This window comes from Meriones unguiculatus, chromosome 14 (genome assembly GCF_030254825.1).
Source record: "Meriones unguiculatus strain TT.TT164.6M chromosome 14, Bangor_MerUng_6.1, whole genome shotgun sequence".
Lineage (NCBI taxonomy): Eukaryota > Metazoa > Chordata > Mammalia > Rodentia > Muridae > Meriones > Meriones unguiculatus.
In genome coordinates, this window is record NC_083361.1 from 38,377,709 (window position 1) to 38,397,538 (window position 19,830).

Consider the following 19,830-nt stretch of genomic DNA (forward strand, 5'->3'; position numbering starts at 1 on the left):
GCACCTGTTATATCCTCTGCTTTAAAGATAGAAACTCAGGCTCAGAGTGGTTGAAAGACCTGCCTAATTATATGACTGCAAGGCCCAGAATTGAGATTTAAACAAGGCTTTCCATGCTTGGAAGCCAGTTTTTTTTTTTTTTTGTTTTGGTTTGGTTTTGATTTTGTTTTTGTTGTGTGTGTGTGTGTGTGTGTGTGTGTACATGCAAGAGAGAGTGTGTGTATTGTGTGTATAGCACATGGGTGTTTTGCCTGCATGTTTATCTGTATACCACATGCATGCCTGGTGGCTGTAGAAGACAGAAGAGGGCACTGGATACCCTGGGACTGGAGTCCCGTACAGCTCTGAGCCACCATATGAGTGCTGAGAATAAAACCCAAGTCCTCAGGAGGAGTCGCCCCTGCTCTTAACTAATGAGACATCATTAACCAGTTTTGACAAGACTTATTAGTTGAAGAAAGCCATATATTGTGTCGGGGAGTATGTACATTGATGGAGAGGCAGCTGGTAAGAAAACAGATGTTGGGTGATGACCCCGCAATCCAGCCAGACATTCAAAGGAAGAACAGCGGGGACAGAGCCTAAGGGAGGGGAGCCACGTTCATGCAGCCTTTGAGCTTGGAACTTTAATCTTCCTGGTTCAGCTGCCCAAAGGTTGGTTACAGGTGTGCCACCCCATGACTGCTTTTTTTCCGATCACTGTTAGTTTAGAAGCCAAATGCCAACTCTGAAAGGAGCAGACTTCTCTTGTTTAGAGGTTTGAGGGGGGCACTTTTTTTTGTTATGTGTGTGTGTGGTAGTAAGGGTCAAATCCAGGTCCTTGCACATGCTACATCCCAGCCCAAGCACACCATCAGCTGAGTTCATTGTATCATTGTCATCCTTTCGCCCATTACATACTCCATCATGAAGTAACATGCAATCCCTATCTGTGGTTTTCATGACTTCGTTTTGCCAACATAATTTTTTTTTAATCTTGATTTTTTTTAAAGACAAGGTAAAGACTCAGGAAAGATTTGTAAGCTGAAAGCAGCTGCAACCAACTCTTTTGGTTGTAAGGCCCCTGACTTGCCAGTGTGTGCCCAGTGCTGTGCTTGGAGCACAGGGGACAATAGGTGTCCAGCAGTGTGTGTGAAGCTCAAGGGACAGTGTGTGCTTGGCGCTGTGCTTGGAGCATGAGGACAGCATTCTGCTCGGAGCAGGGTATCTCTGCTCCAGTGAGCACACAGTTAGGGACTAGGGAGCCCCGTGAGGAATGCCTTTATTTACTTCCAACTGTGTCACGGAGAGTGGGTGACATGGTGGCCCTCACAGTGAGATGTAGTTCAGCCAAGGTGGAGACACTAGCTGCCTCTGCCAGAGGGACGGTGCTTCCTGCTCCAGTGTAGGTAAGAACTTGTTGGCTCAGTGGTCATGTTGTCCTGGGCTGGCCAGATCCCAAGGAGTCCCCATGACTCCCATCAAAACACAGCTGTCCTGAACAGAGCTCCAGGGCCACTAAAGTGATTCTGATGGCGGGGGGGGGGGGGCATCACTTGGCCACTCTGGAGCAGATGAAAAGTTAATTGGCTTCTTTAGGGGCTCATGTTATAATGTGGGATTTTGATAGTTCCTCTGTTCTCTTCCATTAAGTAAAGATCAGCACACTGTCAGGAGTAAAAAGAGCTTTGGGCCAGTGTTTCTGAAACACACACACACACACAAAACAACAACAACAACAACAAAAACCCTGGCACTTACAACTGAACTCTTAGGGATGTTTCTGCCTCTTCTCTTGCAAAATAAGTGTTGCAGGGGTGGGGGGAGATGGGGAGGGCTAATCATCGTGTGCTTCTGAATAGCTTGAAAAAGACTGACTGCTTCCAAACACCCACAGCTTTGAGCAAATATTAACATTCCACTTAAATACACTTGGACTTTAAAATCTGTGCTGCTCATTACTAAAACATTTAATGACTGAAAGAGAGAGACTTAAATGTAGTACGAGAATGCCTGACACCCCCTCTTCACTTCAGTAGCCTGGGCTCTTCTGACCCTGGAGCAGACATGCTTTAAATAAATGAATGTATCCACCAGTGGATATATAAATGAGTATATTTCAATGGACCGTTATCATGAAAACACCTCTTTAGTGTAACTGAAGATCATACACAAACACGCACACACACAACACACACCCTTGGGAGCATGTTTTTGTGGGCATGCAGGATGTCTTTGCCAACCCTGGGATAAATATAAAAAGGCATAAGAGTAGGAGAAAAAAAGCCCACTAGGAGGGAACAACATACAGTGTGGAGGGTGAGTGTTAACAAGATATATTTATATAGTGTCTGGGGAGGTGGTGCTGGGTAAGAGCCTTTGCACACAAGCATGAGGACCTGAGTTTGAATCCCCAACATCCAGTTAAAAAAAAAAAAGCTGGCATGGTCACACATACAGCAGAAACCCCAGTGTTGTGGGAGGCACAGACAGTACTGCTGGGACTTGCTGGGGTCAGCCCAGCTCCTGGTACAATGAGACTCCCTATTTTAAGAGATTAAGACAGAGTGATTACAGCACTAGATGTCATCACCTGGTCTACATTAAAGCATTTCCTAGCACTCTACATGAGTATATACCACACATACACAAACAGACACACACATGTGTATGTATGTATAGTATTCTATACATATATAGAAATTTCACAGTGAAACTAATTATGGTGTATAATTAAAACATACTAATAAAAGCATAAAATACATTCCAAATGTCCTAGGGACCCACACTGCTCCTAGTCTCTTCTGTGTCCAACCAAACACCCCACAAGGGCCCACACTTCATACAATTTGCTCACCCGGCACATTCCGCCACAGACTTACTTCCATGAGAGGGAAACTTACTGGCAATCCAGAGAAAAACTAGATTCAACAGACCCTCGGTGCAGTTTTACTAAAGGCAGGGCAGGCTGTGTAATCTGAGTTGTCCAAGGGAGCCCATGCATTCCTGCTGCTGTTTGAAGACTCTCCTCCTAAGCGGATCCCTGCCAGGTTTATTTGGTTTAGCTCCCACTCTGGGAACCAGGCTTCTTTCTGTGCGTGGGGCTGTCAAGAGAGCAGCTCCTCCAGGATTCTGGCCGGACAGCTGCAGAATAGCTGGCATTTTTCTTTCCCCACCTCTGTATTGACAGCAGGTTTGAATCACGGGGCCCTGTTTTATGTAACATATCCAGGCCAGAAATCACTTGAAAAGTATTTAGGATGCCTAATTGGATCTTGTTTTCAATGAAGGGAGGCATTGCCTGGTACATTGTGTTTTTTTTGTGTGTGTGTTTGGGGGCTTTATTAAGAACATAGAAAGGCTTCAATTTTCTGCCTGCCCTATTTCCTGTTGATTTAAAAAAGCGGGGGTGGGGACCCCTCCCCAGTCGGGAACATCTCAGCAGCCCACCGCTTCCCACCACATTCTGGCACTTTTTCTTTTTCCCAGACAGGGTTTCTCCATTTAACCAAGCCCTATTTGTAAACCAGATTGGTCTCGAACTCACAGAGATCTGCCTCCCGAGCCTCTCGAGTGCTGCCATTACAGGCGTATGCCACCACACACTGCAATGGCACTTTTTCTTATAGAAGCCCGTTGCTGAGTAAGCACGGTTGTATCTTATTTATAGAAGCAGACCGTGGGCCTGATTTGACTTACTGACCTCCAGAGGAGTGGGCTACCTCTGTAAGAAGGTACTATAGACTGTGCTTTCAGGGATCATTTCTATAGTTTGTTACAAATTGGCACTGATCTATGATGAGCAGAGGATGGGAGAGGGTAAGAGTATGCATCAGCCATGAGCATCACTAGGAGAGTAGATAAGAGTGCTGTTGGTGCTGTGGGGTGGGGGTAGCTAAGCCCTGAGTAGGAATCCCAGTGTGGAAGCAGCAGCTGCCCTGGACTGGCACCAAGACACCTAGATGTCTGGCAGGACCTGCCTGAGCTCTGGAGAACTGACAGAGCGGTCCTGAGGGATCCTGTAGGCTGCGTCCTCATCCTGAACTACGGAGGTTGCCTGTGGCAGCCCACCACCCTGACCCCAGAAGCCGATCTCCTAGAGTTCTGCTCCCAGGAACGCCTTTCATCTACAACTGTGCTTTACATGGCACACCTGTGTCTTCTCTCCTTCTGCCATGCGGTGGCCATTCCCTGGGGTCTCAGCAGCTGGCCCATGTGGCCTGTCAAGGAATTCTGCTAGTATGGGTGGCTGCCCACCTCATCACTTCACCCTCTTTCCAGAAATGCTCCTGCCATCTTCTCATCTCGTGCCCCCGCACTCCACAGCTTTGTCCCATAGATCTGTTGATTTTTACAAATGATGATGAGGCTGAGCTATGTCACCTCCACATTGGGCAAATCTGGGTTTGCATTTCCCCTACTGTCTTATTCTCCAGTTATTTGAAACCAAAAAGATCAACCTCTCTGCTTTACTATTGTGTAAAAAACAAAAACAAACAAAAGAAAAACTGCTCCACAGTGCCCTCTGCAGGAAGAGGGTGGCATGGTCAGGCCAGACTGCCCCTGGTGTGGGGCTAATGCCAGGCATCTTTTCCACCTTCATCTTCTCTTTTAATTCCCAGGTTGGGAGGATGAAAGGATAAAATGAATGGTCTCTGTCACTCATTTACATCTCCAGTCAAAAACCTGACTTTAGGCAAAGAAAGTTCAGCCACTTCCCTGGAACTAGGGGACTGACAACAAGGATTGGCTGAGTCAAGGGTCAGTTTGATATTATTTGAAACCTTCTTCTCCTTCCTGGCTACTGAGGCACAGTTAAGAAAGTATGAAAGAGCCAAGTCTACATGCTTTTTTTCCCCCAGTGGGGACTGGGAGTTCACATTGTAAGGTTTCTTCATTGTGGAAATAAATTCAGTCCGTGCAATTGAATGAAAGGCGTGTGCTCGTGCTGGGTGCTGAGGGAAGAACATTCCACTTGAGTAACATGTCCCATTTTTCATTATGTTTGGAAGGAACAGAGAGACCCCTGGAATCCCTGCTTGTGATTAGTGTCATGAATACATTTGGCTGACCAGCTTTTTACCCTGATTAAGTACAGAATCTGTCGATTTTGTTCTCGTGTGTTTGATTTTAATCACTAGATGTGGGGGCCTGGACACTATTTTTTGTACTGCATTACACAGAATAAAGCCCCATGAAGGAGACAGAAAGTTATCATTGATAACTTAAATGATTTTTTTTTTGCCCTCACTCATTCCCAGACTGTGTTAGATCACACCAGCGTTCTGCCGCTGTCAGGATGCCTGAGGTGAGAAGGAATGGAGAGTGACTGGAGACATTGGTTGCAGAAGTCTCAGTCCTTTGCCAGTGCTGTCCTTGGACCTCTGAGAGGCAGAGCAGCAAGGTGGAGAGGGCGCAGTGTCTTTTAGGAGCCGGCAGACAGCGGGAAAAGATACAACCCCCAGCCACCCACTCCCTTTGACCAGGTTCCACCTCCTGAGTCTCCATGTCGGTCACTGGCTAAGAGGTGAGCCTGCTGAAGGTTTAAACTGTAGAGTCATTATTCTAGCCTCAGCCCCTGGAACAAAAGAAGACTGAGAAAGGAAAAAATACAGGCACGGGATGGGTCAGGGTGGAGGCAGGAACAAATGCCATGCTTGTGGTTGTCTGAGGATTCCAAGAGGAAACAGCCAAATGGCTTGGAGCAGCAGTCATATCCCTGGTTGCTCAGCATCCAGAATTCATCATTGGGCTGGCAAAGACCCTCCATAACATATGGAAGAAGCTCAGTCATGTGTAAGTATGAAACGTGACAGCCTGGTCTGAGAGTGGACCTACAGTTTTCTACACTGTAGCTGGAAGCTCTTTGCATCTTTGTCCACCCTCGTTCGTGGAGAGAGGCCTCGAGATTCTCACCAAAACGGACCAGCGGTTGCCAGGAGTGACTGAGTCATCACACCAGGCAGTGCGAGCACTAACTGAGCCACCTCCAGCAAGCCTGGTAAGGTGGCCAAAGCACATGGGTGCTGGCTGAGAGGAGGATGAAGAGAAGCTTGCCAGGCATCTGCAGTCAGCCCTGGAGATCAGAGAGAGCTTCTAGGAGGCCTCCTGGTCTTGCTCAGCTTATGACAGACAGCAATGACAATGAAATGTGGTGTAGCTCCACCCTGCCAATGTTAAGAAATCTTGACATTAGTGGAGGGTGAAGGTGTGTGTGTGTGTGTGTGTGTGTGTGTGTGTGTGTGTGTGCGCGTGCGCGCACGCGCGTGCATGTGTATACAGAAGTGTTTGCATTCTGCAGCACCGTGTTGCTCCCTGTGGGAAAGGAAGAGCCATGCTCACTGTTCCTGCTGAGGAAAGTCTACTCAGAAGAGCACAGACTTCAGTGTTGCAAATCTTACTCAGCCTCATACCAGCTAGGACTTAGGGCAAGGTGCTAACATCTGAGCTGCAACCAACGCAGGTCATAAGGTACTTGTATGAAACAATGAGTTTTACTTTTTATTCTTTTATTGGTGTGTGCATGTGTGTGGAGGTCAGGGATCAGAGGCCAGAGATCAATCTCCAGTTTTATTCCTCAAGTAGTTCTCATTGTTCATTTTGAGGCACAGTCTCTTCCTGGCCTGGAACTCACCAATTCATCTAGGCTGACTTGCAGTGAACCCTAGGGAGCTCCTGTGCTCATCTTCCCAGCACTGGGATTACAGGTGCAAACACCATGCCTGGGTATGAAATCTGGCTTATCTCTGCCTGTAGATCAAGGACTGTGCTGACTCCGCTATCTTCCCAGTTGAGAACTCATGATTTCAAATGAATTTGTGAAGCGAAATTATTTAAAGACTCAATGCAATATTGGAGACTCAAATGGTAGTCATCAGGGTTTTGGTTTTACTTATGAATGAGCCAGAGCCTCACCAGGCAAAGTTACTCAAGGTCACTACAAAGCTGGTAAGCCAGACGTAAGCCCACCTGCAAAGTGTTGTGTGGCCTCAGTACCTTAGTGTAGAATACGATGACTCTTGGCTTTCTGTGCACCTTGCTGCGATTATCTGATTTGCAAAAGACACCTCGGACTTACAGAGAATCACTAAGTGAATACTCCACTGCAAATACCCATTCTGCTGCCAGCGTGTCCTGGCCAGGTCCGCAGTAAAAGCCGAACAGACACCTGAGGAGACGCTTCCTGACCCTGTGAGTCAAGCTGACTCAAGTGGGGGGGAGTGTTGTTCTACCACCACAGATTTTTTTTTTTCCAAAAAGGAACTCTGTTTTTCCATTAAGAAGACAACTGTCAGGAGAAAGTCTCAGAAGTCTGGCAGTGCTGTGTGGATCAGTGACATCCATGAAGCCCTGAAATGATTTGATCTACCCGATACCAAGTGTCTGCATACTTGGCAGAATGAGGATAAATGACTGTCTTTTTTCTTTGGCTCCTGCACATTTGGCCTAACGTGATCACAGATAATGAATAATGGTCCAATTCAGCATTTGCTTTCTGCATGATACCCCCTGAGGAATACAATAAGCTAGTTCTTTGGTTTGCTTGTGAGTTTGAATGACAGGAAAAAAAATAACAGCAGAGAGATTGCATCTTGCCAGAATCCTAAATTCTAAAGAACAAAAACCATACTTAAATTATTACTAAAGCGTTTGACATTCTCATTTTTAAAATGAACCTCCTGGAGGGGGAAACTCGCTTTCCTGAGAGAAGGCCTTGAAGGTTAGCAGATGATGCTGTACTCTCTGAAACTTGTATCTTTGATTTTTTTTTCAAACATATACTTATGTATGTGCTTGTGGCCATGTGTAGGTCAGAGGACTACTTGTAAAAACTGGTTTTCTCTTTCCACCTTGTGGATTCTAGGGATCAAAAATAGGCCAAAAGCTTGGCTGCAAGTGCCTTTACTGAGCCATCTCACTAGTCCAAACTCAGGCTTATGTCTTACCTCAAGTCGAGGTGAGTAGAAAGTGCTGAAGTGTGTGGTCTTGGCAGTCAAGTTACTAACTCCTGAGCTATTTGACCTTAGGTCCTTTACTCACTCCCTAAGCCTCAGTGTCCCTACTGGAAGAATGGGACAATTATTATCTGCCACAATAACTTTATAATACAAATAATAAAAAGGCCAACAGAAGAAAATTCTCCATAAATGTTGGCTATTTCCCTTTTCAATATCTAGTGTTATTAATAATATATATTAATATATGTGTGTGCAGCATGGAAACCTTTTGTCAAATAAACTCATATTTGAGAGAGCTAATGGAGACATGGAATAGAGATATAAAATTAGGTCGATTGATCTCCTCTTCCATGGGAGCTGCAGGCACACCCAACCTTGACACCCTTGGCTGATCCTAGGCATGTTCCGTGTGCCTAGTAATATAGTGGGTCCTCGACTCTGTGTTGTAGGCCTGCTCTGAAAGGTTTTTTTTTTTACCTTGTTGGCCCAGTGTCACTAGGCAGAAACCAGGGGGTAGGTGGGCAACCTTGAGGATAGTAGTTCTTTTCCTTTGCTTTCTCCTAAAGTGTCTCCTCCAAGCTGAATAGCTCAGCTTGGCCACTCTTCCTTGGCAGAGGTTTAGGGTCTTCCTCATTCAACTCCTGGTCTTTGAAGAGCTGCTCAGCATAGACTTGGGCCACTGAACTTCAGTGTGTGCTAAGCCACTTGGGAGCTGCTTAGATGCAGCTTCATGGGCCTTTCCCCAGATGCTCTGTTTGGGATTTCATGTTCAACAAGTTTCCTGAGTGCAAGATGCTGGAGAAATCATTATTTCCTCGAGGCTCAGGTCCTCTTGAGAGAGAGAGAGAGAGAGAGAGAGAGAGAGAGAGAGAGAGAGAAAGCGAGAAAGCAACTTGACTTTCTCGAGAGGACTTTTCTAAGAATTCCGAGAGTTTGCTTTCGTTGTTCTAATGTGGTCTGCATCTTGTAGTGGGCTTCTGTCCTGAATGCTACTCCTAAGTTGGTGCTGTCTTGGTTTCTGTGGGGGTTTGTGACAAGCCACAGGACTTCCTGGATGGAAGCAGGGCCCTCCACCTGCTGTCCTTGCCTGGCTCCCACTGTGAGTGTCTATTACCTGGTGGGCAGATTCCTTTCAAATCTGAGTTGTATATTCCCACTTGGGCCCCTACCCCCACACACACACCTATTAGTCACTCTTTAACATTATAAACCTTTTCTTAAACTATCTCATAAAATCAGGGCTTGTGCAGAAATCCACCTTTTTAAATCCACTTTTTTTTTGGATAGTCCCAGTGCCAGACAGGCTCTGAGGAGTCTTGTAGACAAGAGATCTGTTTGACCGCTATTCAGCCCTATATTTTCCAAACCTCCCTGACTAGGAACTCCTTGTTCCTGCCTGGTGCCTGGCTTCTAGGGAAGCATCTATCTTAGTTTAGTACTGGATGGGAGGCTCCTTCTGTGGGAAGCCTCCCTTTTTGCCAGGACAAAGCACAAAAGGCTGGTGTGCTAGAGAGAGGAGATTTTGTGAAGATCCTTGCCTGCCTGTGGTAGAAGGCTGCATTTACAACAGTCCACTCTGCCAAAGAGCTGCTGGCTGTGGACAGTGATCTGAGGAGTGGGGTTGTCCCCCGTAAAGTGCTTCTCGTCTCTCTGTGAAATCTCATCCAGCCTTGGAAGCAAAAGGAGCCGTTTTTCCACAGCCAATTTTGTACTTTCTTGTGGCCATATATGGTACAGGATAGAGAAATGGCTTGAGCAATTAAAGCAGAAGTTTTCTCCTTGGGATTTTGAACAAGTAGGTTGAATAGAGAAAGGGAGGGGATTATTTCCAGGGTACTGTGGCTTCGAATGATAAGCAAACAGCTGCCTTTCATTTTTAATGGTACCTTCCTGGATTGGAGATAACAGTCGGTAGAACATTTACCTATCATAGATGAGACCCTGGCTTCAGTACCCAGTGCCACAGAAACCATGCATGTGGCATGTACCTGAAATCTAGCATTCTGGAAGTGAAGGCAAGAGGATGAGAAATTCAGGCTCATTCTTGACCTCATAGAATGTTTGAGGCTAGCCTGAGCTAACCAAGACTTTGTCTGAACACAGGGAAAGGAGGGTTGTTATAGGGAGGGATATCTTCCTTTAAATGCCACAGTTAAACACCAGGTCTCTCCTCTTCATCCATATAATTGGAAGGATTTAAATTTCCATATACAGCAAATCTTTTGATGTACAGGATATGAGGAAGGTCAAAAACCAAGATGGAGAGACAGACAAATGGAGGTTTGAAGAGTTTATTCTGTTTTTAAAGTAACAGTGGAACATAAGCCTGACTTCATTATTTGGCTTCCCAGTTCTTTGCGGCAATAGTAGGATTTGAAAGATGCCTCCTGTGAACCCACTCAGAAAAGAGGTGGCAAGCACAGCTCTGGAAATGAAATGATGCTTTCTTAATTTCTTTCTCTCTCTTTTTTTTATGCCTATACGTTAACAAAAAAACTTTTTATTTTTTGTCAGCATTTAAAATTTTTTATTACAATTTATTCACTTTGTATCCCAGCTGTAGCCCCTATTTTCTCATATGTGTGTATGTGTGTGTAATTTTTTTTTTTAGCTACCAGAAAAAAAAAACCCAAATGACCTCATTGCTGGGTTTTCTCCAAAAACAAGCCAACGAAGAGAAACGATTACCTTGTCACATATTAAAAAGAACACAACATAGTTTTCCCAGACCCTGAGTGCAGCCCCAGGTCTGCTTCTCCCCTCAGGGTATCCAGGCTCCTTGTGCACTGGACTGCACTGGGGGGTGAAGCTTACCAGGGCTCGTGGGTGCAATCAGGACCTCAGTCAGTGTGAGTGCGGGAAAAGCAGCCTTTTCCAGACACAGTTTTCACTGAAACAGCTCTCTTTTGGGGGAGGGGGCAAGGGCTGTATAAACCTTGGGGAGTGGGTAGGGTTTTAGGAATGTATCTACATCATTAGCTGGGGCAGAGGTGCTGGAAATGCTTTATAGAAGGCAGAAAAGCTTACCTTTTGCATCACAGCAAAATAAAAAAAGTAATTGGAATTTTGGAAGGCTGTGCATTACAAAGCAACTTAACAGAATTTGAGCTTTGTAGAGCAGAGTCTTTATCCTAGCTGAGACCCTCTAGGAGCCTTTGAAAATGTGAGCATGTGCATGTCCAAAGCAGGCTCCTTTACACCCCAACCCATGCTGCTACCCAACCTTCATGGCTTTTTTTGTGTCCCGTTTTCCTCCTTTTTTCAAGGATGCTCACCAAGTAGCAGCCAGCAAAAAGACTATGTTCAAGTCTCGGCCTTCATATTAGACACTGAAGCCAGATGGTGTTGGTGCTCACTGTCATCCCAACATTGGGGGGAAGGGAAGGGTGGGGACGACAAGAAGATCAGAAGTTACGGGCCATTCTCAGCAGCAAAATGAGTTTAAGTTCAGTCTCGATGTCATAAGGCCTGGCTTTTAAGAAACCAAATTTGATGATGATGGTGGTGGTAGTGGTGGTGATGATAGGAGAAGCAGTAAATGTTTGCGCTAACAATGTAGAGAAGACTCCTTCAGCGAGCTCCAGAGTCCTACAGAACTACTGAGGAACAGAGCCACATCTATGTGCCCCTCTGGTATAGCGGCTTAGAGGGTTATAATGACACCAACCCAAGCTGTTCTGAAAACATACACTTAACATAACTCAACTGGTTTCAATTATCCTCAGAAATCTGAATGTTCAAGATTGACACCTTGACAAATTATAGGAAATTGCAAACATTTTCCCAGGCCCAGTTATCAGATCCATTCCCCAACGGCTTTGGAGAAGATTTTGGCAGGAAACCTCCATCAGGCAGGTTTCAAGTCACAGTAGCAATGACAGGAGCTGGGGTCACCCAGCCTGGAACACACTCTGTCTTTGTGCCCATTGGCTTCAGGAGCAGACCACCAACGGCTGGTCTCTGACCTAACCGGGACACAGTAGAGACCTAGGCTACAACTCGCCTTCGCTGAAGAGGAAAGGAAAAGGTACTGAGGATCTGCATCACACAGTGTTTCCATTTAGAGCCCTTGGGTTTCTCTCCGAGAAGGCTGAGGCTGCTTGCCAAAGAAAACCAAAGGTTTTCCTTTTCTTCAAAGGCATCGCGGTGTTTTGAAGGAGACTTTCTCTTGATGTGCTAGTTTGTCAGTTGGTGATGAATAGACTTTGGAAATTGGTCTTTTAGAACTGAGGTGCCTAGACTGGCACTGGGGAGCCATGAGTGGGTTGGTAAGATCCATCAGGGCCTCTGCCATCATATTGTATGTACCTGTGTGTACAGATATGTGCGAGTACATGTGAAGAACAGAAGACAACCTTGGGTGTGGTTGCTTAGGTACCACTGTCCACTGAAGCATTATCTGTCACTGACCTGGAGCTCACCAAATAGACCAGGACAGCAGCCCAGAGCCCCAGGGATCCAATGGTCTCTACCTCCCTAGCACTGAGAGATGTTTTGTTTTGGTTTGTTCTTGTTTTTTAAAACAGGGTTTCTCTGTATACCCTTGGCTGTCCAAGACTTGCTTTGTAGACCAGGCTGGCCTCGAACTCACAGAGATATGCCTGCCTCTGCCTCTGCCTCCCTGAGTGCTGGGATTATAGGCACCTGCATGCCTGGCCCATTTGGGAGTTTTAAGTAGGCTCTGGGTGCTGGAAGGCAAGCTCCTTATACACTGAGCTACTCTATCATCCTTGCCATTAGCATTTTAAAAACTACACTAGAGTAAATTATATCAGAGCTTATTTTACACATTAAGAATATGTCTTGGGGGATGGGATGGGATGGATGAGAAGGTGAAGGTGCTCGCTGTACGCTTGTGTCCCTAAGACCCATGACCCAAATGGTATAAGGAAAAAACCAACTCCAGAAAGTTGTTTAAAAGCATGCTTGTTACATGCACATGCTAGGACACACTTGCACACACATACACAGAGAGAGAGAGACACAGAGAGAGTAGCTTTTTTTTTTCAATGCAGTTTATTCAGGAACCTTGAACAATCATCTGACCCTGGGGAAAGCCAGCCCACAGCTTAAATAGCCTCTGGGTAGCCAACCCCAGCATGCCACGTGGGCAATGCAGATAGGTCCACATACATGGAAGCAAGCCAGATCCTCAGCCTTAGCCAAATGTGGAGTTGTTCGTGACAGAGAGCACTCACCATCGGGAAGGTGGAAGGTGGAAACCAGCGCCATCTTTAAGGCGCGGCATTACGCAGCTCTCTACAGTTCCCCATTTTTGTTTTAGACGCATCAGGCAAGAGTAGAGGTCTGATCTCTGATATTAGAAATAAATTGGGACTTTGTACTGATGTTCATTTAGGTGTCATCCACCCAAAGAGCATCAGACCCGTCTGATACCTTTTTCTCAGAGGCGGGACCTGGGGTGAGAGAGTAGCTTTTAAGAGTGTCTCAGTGCTGTTCATCTTTATATGCAGACACATGGCTACAAGTTGCTGAATGAATTATGATGTGCTTATTTTAAACTCAATTTTGCTCATCAATACTAGATCATATTGCTGACCAAGCCATTGTCAGCAACATACTCCATGCCCTTCAAAGACATTGGTAGATTGAGTGCCAAAAGTAGCCATTTCAGATGACTTTTGAAGCCAGTTTGACTTGGGAATAGGAATAGGTTTAATATAAAAATAAGTATTTTGGGTTTAATAGTGTTTCTTCAACCTGCATTGCTCACAAACCTGTATGACTTTCACAAACTCTGTGGACCACTTGCGGTTCTCTATGTCATGTTTTTAAGTCAACTTGAAATTTATATGTACATATAATAAACACGAAATGGTTCATTAAAATGGGCTAGTTGCAATATACCTTTAAAAGGATAAAAATACTCATTTGTGGGCTGTGAAAAGCAACTCCCTTCCCAACAGTGGTCCGTGTGGCACTGTAGGGATAGGATGCCCAGAACATTCCTGTATGCTTTCCTCCTGCTCCTCTTGCCCTTCCCCTCCCCCAACTTACATTCCTTTGCTGTAAGGAAGGGGAAGGCTCATATACATGAGAAAAAAAGCAAGAGCTGTTAGTTATTAGAGTAGCTCTCTTCATTTAGAGAGCCCACCTCTCCCTCCCAACACCAGGCTTCTTTTCCCAGGACACCAGCATTTCTGAATTAACAAGGTTGACAATTCCTTGCCCCAGACAGCTTTCTCCACTAGTAAACACCATCTGAGAAACTGTTGAGGGAGAATATTGAAAAGAAAGAAATACTCTATGCATTACCACACGGAACAGTGAAAGGGCTTAGCATTTGGGGGGTGAAGACTAAGCCTGTGGTTCTCTGTGGAACAAAAATGGCCATGGCTTGACCCCATGAGGCTTCTTAAAGGCTCACAGGGATTTTAATGTGAGTGTTACTCAGAAACAGTAGAAATAGTTTGTCCTCTTTCCTTTTACTTAAAAAAACAGGGTCTCACCCTGTAACCCTGGAACTCACTGTGTAGACAAAGATGGCCTCAAACTCACGGACTTCCGTGCCCTGCATATCGTCCTCCTTCTTACAAATCAGGCTTAGTTTTCCTTAGCACTTATTTTCCTACAAATGATGTATCAATGAATTATTTTCTGTTTCTTTTTTCTTAAATGTAAAGTTCATAAAAGCAGAGAACCTTGTTTTGTTGTGGATGTGTCCAAGTGTCTGGAACAGCATTTGATGTGTGTGACCTGCTGATAAATAAGTGAATGTTCATATGAACATGTTGAGTGCACGGTGGAGGGTGGGTGGGGTGGAAGGGTGAGTGGGTGGGTGGGGTGGAAGGGTGAGTGGGTGGATGGGGTGGAAGGGTGAGTGGGTGGGTGGATTGATGACTATGTTTCATTTAGCTTCTGATAAGATCCCAGGTAAAGGAAAAGGCAATTTTACTAGGAAAAGTGGCTTCTGGCTTGAAAACTTTCTTTAGCAGAAGAGACTTCTTCTGTGGTCCAGCTGTTTCCTGCTGAGGGGTGTGGCTCGCCCATTATGGATATCACCATCATCTACAGTAGAGCAGAAGGAAAGGCAGTATCTGAAAAATACTCTGAGCATTGGAGACTAATGTTTATGTGCTCTCTTTAGAAGGAGGTGGTGGGCTGAAGATGGAGTTCAAATGGTAGAGTTTTCCTAGCTTGCACAAGGCTCTAGGTTCACTTCCCAGCCCCACATAAACCAAAGGTAAACTGGGAAGGTAGAGGCAGGAGGTCATCCTCAGCTGTAGAGCAAGTTTAAGCCTAGCCTGGGATGTATGAGAATGTGCCTTTAATGATAACCAAAACTGAACAAATAAGTAAGGGTCATTACTGTGCTGTCCCTGAAAGTACTGTATCAGGAGACCTGGGTTCAAATCCCAGCCATTCCATTTTAGCTGAAAGAACATGGTCACAAGCAGCCCTGCCTGGCCTTAGTTTCCTCTCTTGCAAAAGGGGAGCAGGAACATCATTAACAGTATGTTGAGTGGTGTACCTGCAGATCTGGGGTCGGTGGCCAGTGGGGGAGAGTGTCAAGCCAAGCAGACCCTCTGACAGGTTGGGGGTGTAGGTAGGTCTACTCGTCTAGTTTGTAAGCCAGTTTATGGTTCTGCCCAGGAAAAGATCCAGCAACACCCGTGAGTTTTGGTAGAGGAGTTGTGCAGTACCCTCCCCTCCAAATCCAAATTCCCCAGTAAGTCAGGAAGATGGATGTGTTTTAAAACATTGGGAGGTCTGCTTTGGATCACCCAGAGCTGTGGCTTCCCCATGCAGCTGCGGGCGGACTCAGCCAGCTCCCTCACTGCCCAGCTCCCAGCTTGCGCCCCACACAGGGCTGCCTTGACCCAGCCTTAGCAGCCGTTGACTTTTAAATCATCAAAAGCCGCTCTATGTACAGTTTACTCTGTTGCTGGAAGGCAGCAGAGCATAGGTATTAGGAAGGGGAGGTGGGGGAAGGAAAGAGCGCCGAGGAAGCAGCCGTTAATCCTGCCAGGCTTCTGGGCACAGGAGTAGTTGCGGATGACAAAAGTTAATTAGAAACATGAGCAGTTTAACCGAAAACACTTGTGACAATTGGAAGGGCAGCCTCTCTGCTTGCAGAATTTCTCCTAGAGAATCCTTGTGGGAGAAAGTAGCTGCTGCTAGGTAAGTCCTGTCACTGTGACTTTGCAAACAGTGTTCTCTTAAGGGGCTGATGGGGTTGGGCTTGGGGGGGGGTAGTGCTCAGCAGAGGCTGTTTTCTCTGTCTTCTGGCCACTTTCTCTAGCAGCTACTGGCACTTGGAGCCACTGATGGATCATGGTTGTTCCATCTGAAGAAGGGGCTGCAGTTTGGGGGTTCCCTGGTGCTGGGCCACCGTGGTGAGTAACAGAACAGTTATAGGAGCACCCACACTTCTCAGAATGGTCCTGGCACTTGTCTGGAAATATCTTCATGGGTTTCTGAGAACAGACTGTGGGCAAGGAAACATGCATTGAGTGCCAAAGGGGAAGCCTTGACTTTCAGATAACCCGTGTTTTCTTGCCTTGTGTGTGTGTTGGGGGTGGGGGTTGGTGCTCAGAGTGTGGTCTTGAGTAAAAAGGGTCTTTAAAGCCTCTCTTGTTGGTAAGCCTTTGAACGTGCCAGCATAATGTCTCCATCGACAAACTGGTCAGTGCACTCGGCTGTTAACCAAAAGGTTGGTGGTTCACACTCACCTGGAGATGTGTGGGTTTTAAGTGTTCACAGGAAAGAACTCCTCATTCCTCTCCACTATCAATTCCCATGTGAATGCAGAGAAGGCAACTACATATCTCCTCACCTGTTTTTCCAAACAGGATGGGACAAAGTGAAATTCTTTAGACTGGGCATGGTGGTTCATGCTATTAGTCCCAGCACTCAGGAGGCAGAGGCAGGCAGATCTCTGAGTTCAAGGCCAGCCTGGTCTACAGGGTGAGTTCCTGAATAGCCAGGGCTACACAGAGAAACCAGATCAGGAAAAAAAAAGAAAGAAAAGAGCCAGCATAGAAAAATCTTACAAGTTTTGATAGGAAGTAGCCACTTCTTTTTGAGTGATACATTTTTTATTTAAAATTACTGGTTTCTCATTTTTTATTTTGGTTTGCTTTATTTTAATATCTATGATAAGTTATCTCCTAAAACAATCAGGGTATTTCCTGATTGTTGTGCATAAGTGGAAATCTGGGTTAAATAATTCAAATCATTTCTTTCCTACACCCTCATACACCACAGGAGTGGTAGGTGGTAGTGATGGGAAAGGATTCTCTCCTTTTCGGTAGATTATTTACATTTTCAGTTGAGCTCTGCATGTTACTGTTAAGATTGGCATGTGTTTACAGAGCAGACACAACCAAGATGTGGTGGGGCTGGGGGAGGTGCCATGTGAACAGCGCATGATGGAGGACAAGAGGATGAACTGGGTTTAAATTTTAACCACAGATAATCCACACCTCCAGGAATGGAATCTCAGGGCATACGAGAGGGGAATGACTGCCTGGGTAGCCACGGTTGACCTTCCTGCATCTTCAGAGCAGCTCAGTAGGTATGATTCAGGTCCTTTTCCCTTTCTGTCTCTTCAGAGCCATTGGCAAGCTCGGCCTCCTCCCATCCCGGAATGAGCGAAAATGTCCCTGCTTCCTTGGAGAACAACCCTTCCATCCCTGTTAACTGCTCCTCCTCAGCCATCCCCCAGCCCAGCATGACCTCTAAGCCCTGGCGCAGCAAGTCACTCAGTGTGAAGCATAGTGCCACGTCATCCATGCTCTCTGTCAAACCCGCTGGGCCTGAAGCCCCCAAGCCCACACCTGAAGCCATGAAGCCTGCTCCCAACAATCAGAAATCCATGTTGGAAAAGCTCAAACTTTTCAACAGTAAGGGGGGCTCTAAGGCAGGGGAGGCCTCAGCATCCCGGGACACCAGCTGTGAGCGGTTAGAGATCCTGCCCAGCTTTGAAGAGAGCGAAGAGTTGGAGGCTGCTAACAGGGCACTTTCAACTGCAGGCCCTGCATCCAGCAGCCCCAAGATTGCACTCAAGGGCATTGCACAGCGGACTTTCAGCAGGGCACTCACCAACAAGAAGAGCTCCCCAAAGGGCAATGAGAAAGAGAAGGAGAAACAACAGCGGGAGAAAGAAAAGGAAAAAGAGAAGGGCAAGGAACTCACCAAGAGAGTCTCCATGATTGATAGGCCTGACCTCAAGGAAGACCCCAAAGAAGAACTCAGTGGGGTGGCTGTGACTGAGATGCCAAAAAAGTCCTCTAAGATCGCCAGCTTTATCCCCAAAGGGGGCAAGCTCAACAGCATCAAGAAGGAGGCCACAGCTCCATCACACAGCGGCATACCAAAACCAGGAATGAAGAACACGCCTGGGAAGTCCCCAAGTGCCCCTGTACCTCCCAAGGAAGGAGAGAGGAGCCGAGCAAAGCTGAGCTCAGGGCTTCCTCCCCAGAAGTCCCAGCTAGACAGCAGACACTCCAGCTCCTCCTCCAGCCTGGCATCCTCGGAGGGAAAAGGCCCTGGAGGGACCACTCTGAACCACAGCATTAGCAGCCAAACTGTCAGTGGCTCCACCGGGACCACCCAGACCACTGGAAGCAATACCGTCAGTGTTCAGCTACCTCAGCCTCAGCAGCAATACAGCCATCCCAACACAGCCACGGTTGCACCTTTTCTGTACAGGTAGGCAGCCCCTGCTATCCCTGGGGAAAGAGCCCAGCTGCTGGCTCTGCTAGTGCAGGGTCCAGAAACGTGTAAGCCGACAGCCAAAATAATGCACAGCTCCATCCCAGGGCACTCAAGTGGGCAATCACTATAGCAAGACAGTGCCAAGGTAGGGGACATTTCAGGCTGGCTCCAGGATAAGAAGGCTTCACCAGATGTGTGGGGGTCAGGGCATTTCAGAAGCACTAGGTGCATGTGGGCCTGAATATGCAAGGTGGCCACTTTAGTGTCACCCAAAATGAACTGTAACCTACACTCCAAAATGAACTATAACCTATACTAAGTTTACTGAAGATCGCTCTGCTATGTAAGCTTTCTTATGGTAGCATTGGCCTGGGATTTGAGGGGTCTCACAGTCCGTATTACCTGCTGGGGCTTTCTAGGAAGGCATGAATGAGGAAGAGAAAAGATTGACAAGGGCAGTAGTGGTGCACACCTTTATTCCCAGCCCTTGGGACACAGAGGCAAGTGAATCTCCAGGTTCAAGGCCCGCCTGAGCTACACAGTGAGTTCCAGGACAGCCAGGGCTACAAAAAACAAAACAACAACAACAAAAAAAAACCTGTCTCAAACAACAACAAAAGATTGACAAAGTCCATTATAGAACAAGAAATATACTAGGATAAAGTCTGCTGTCCCATTCCCATCTCAGAAACAGAGCAAGTTCCAGGATAGCCAGGCTACACAGAGAAATCTTGTCTCAAAAAAGAAAAATCAAAACAAAACAAAAAAAACCTGAGTCTGTCTAACTACCGGGATCATATTGTCTTACTCTCTCTGTTTAGGATTCTCAGTGCTGCAGAGATGGCTAAAAGCACTGGCTGCTCTTGTAGAGTACCTGGGTTTGGTCCCCAGGAACTCTACATGGCGGCTCACAACTATCTGTAACTCTAGTTCAGATTTGATACCTTCTTATGGTCTCTGTGAGTGCTGTGCATATGTTGCACATACATACACGCAGGCAAAACACTCATACATGTCATAAATGTAAAATAAATATAAAAACATCTTTAAAGCAGAAATCTTTGCATGTACAGTGAAAGAACTGTAGTTGACAACATTCAGTAGTCTCAAGTCTAAGCCCAGCTGCTTCAGCCAGGGTTTGTTGCATTGTGTGGAATGACCCGCAGGTGCAGTACAGGGCTGCAGTGATCAAGTGCCCCTCTAGAGGGCACCG

At 46.3% G+C, this 19,830-nt stretch overlaps 1 protein-coding gene across 8 annotated transcripts in view; it reads left to right on the plus strand.

The window, feature by feature from the left end:
• The window catches only part of Nav2 (neuron navigator 2), a 348,443-nt gene that overhangs the window by 181,007 nt on the left and 147,606 nt on the right, over positions 1-19,830 (plus strand). For all 8 annotated transcript variants that reach the window (XM_060367213.1, XM_060367205.1, XM_060367207.1 and 5 more), the window contains one exon: positions 17,513-18,611. In XM_060367213.1, coding sequence (XP_060223196.1) covers positions 17,513-18,611 — 1,099 coding nt within the window. The remainder of the gene's footprint in view (positions 1-17,512; positions 18,612-19,830) is intronic.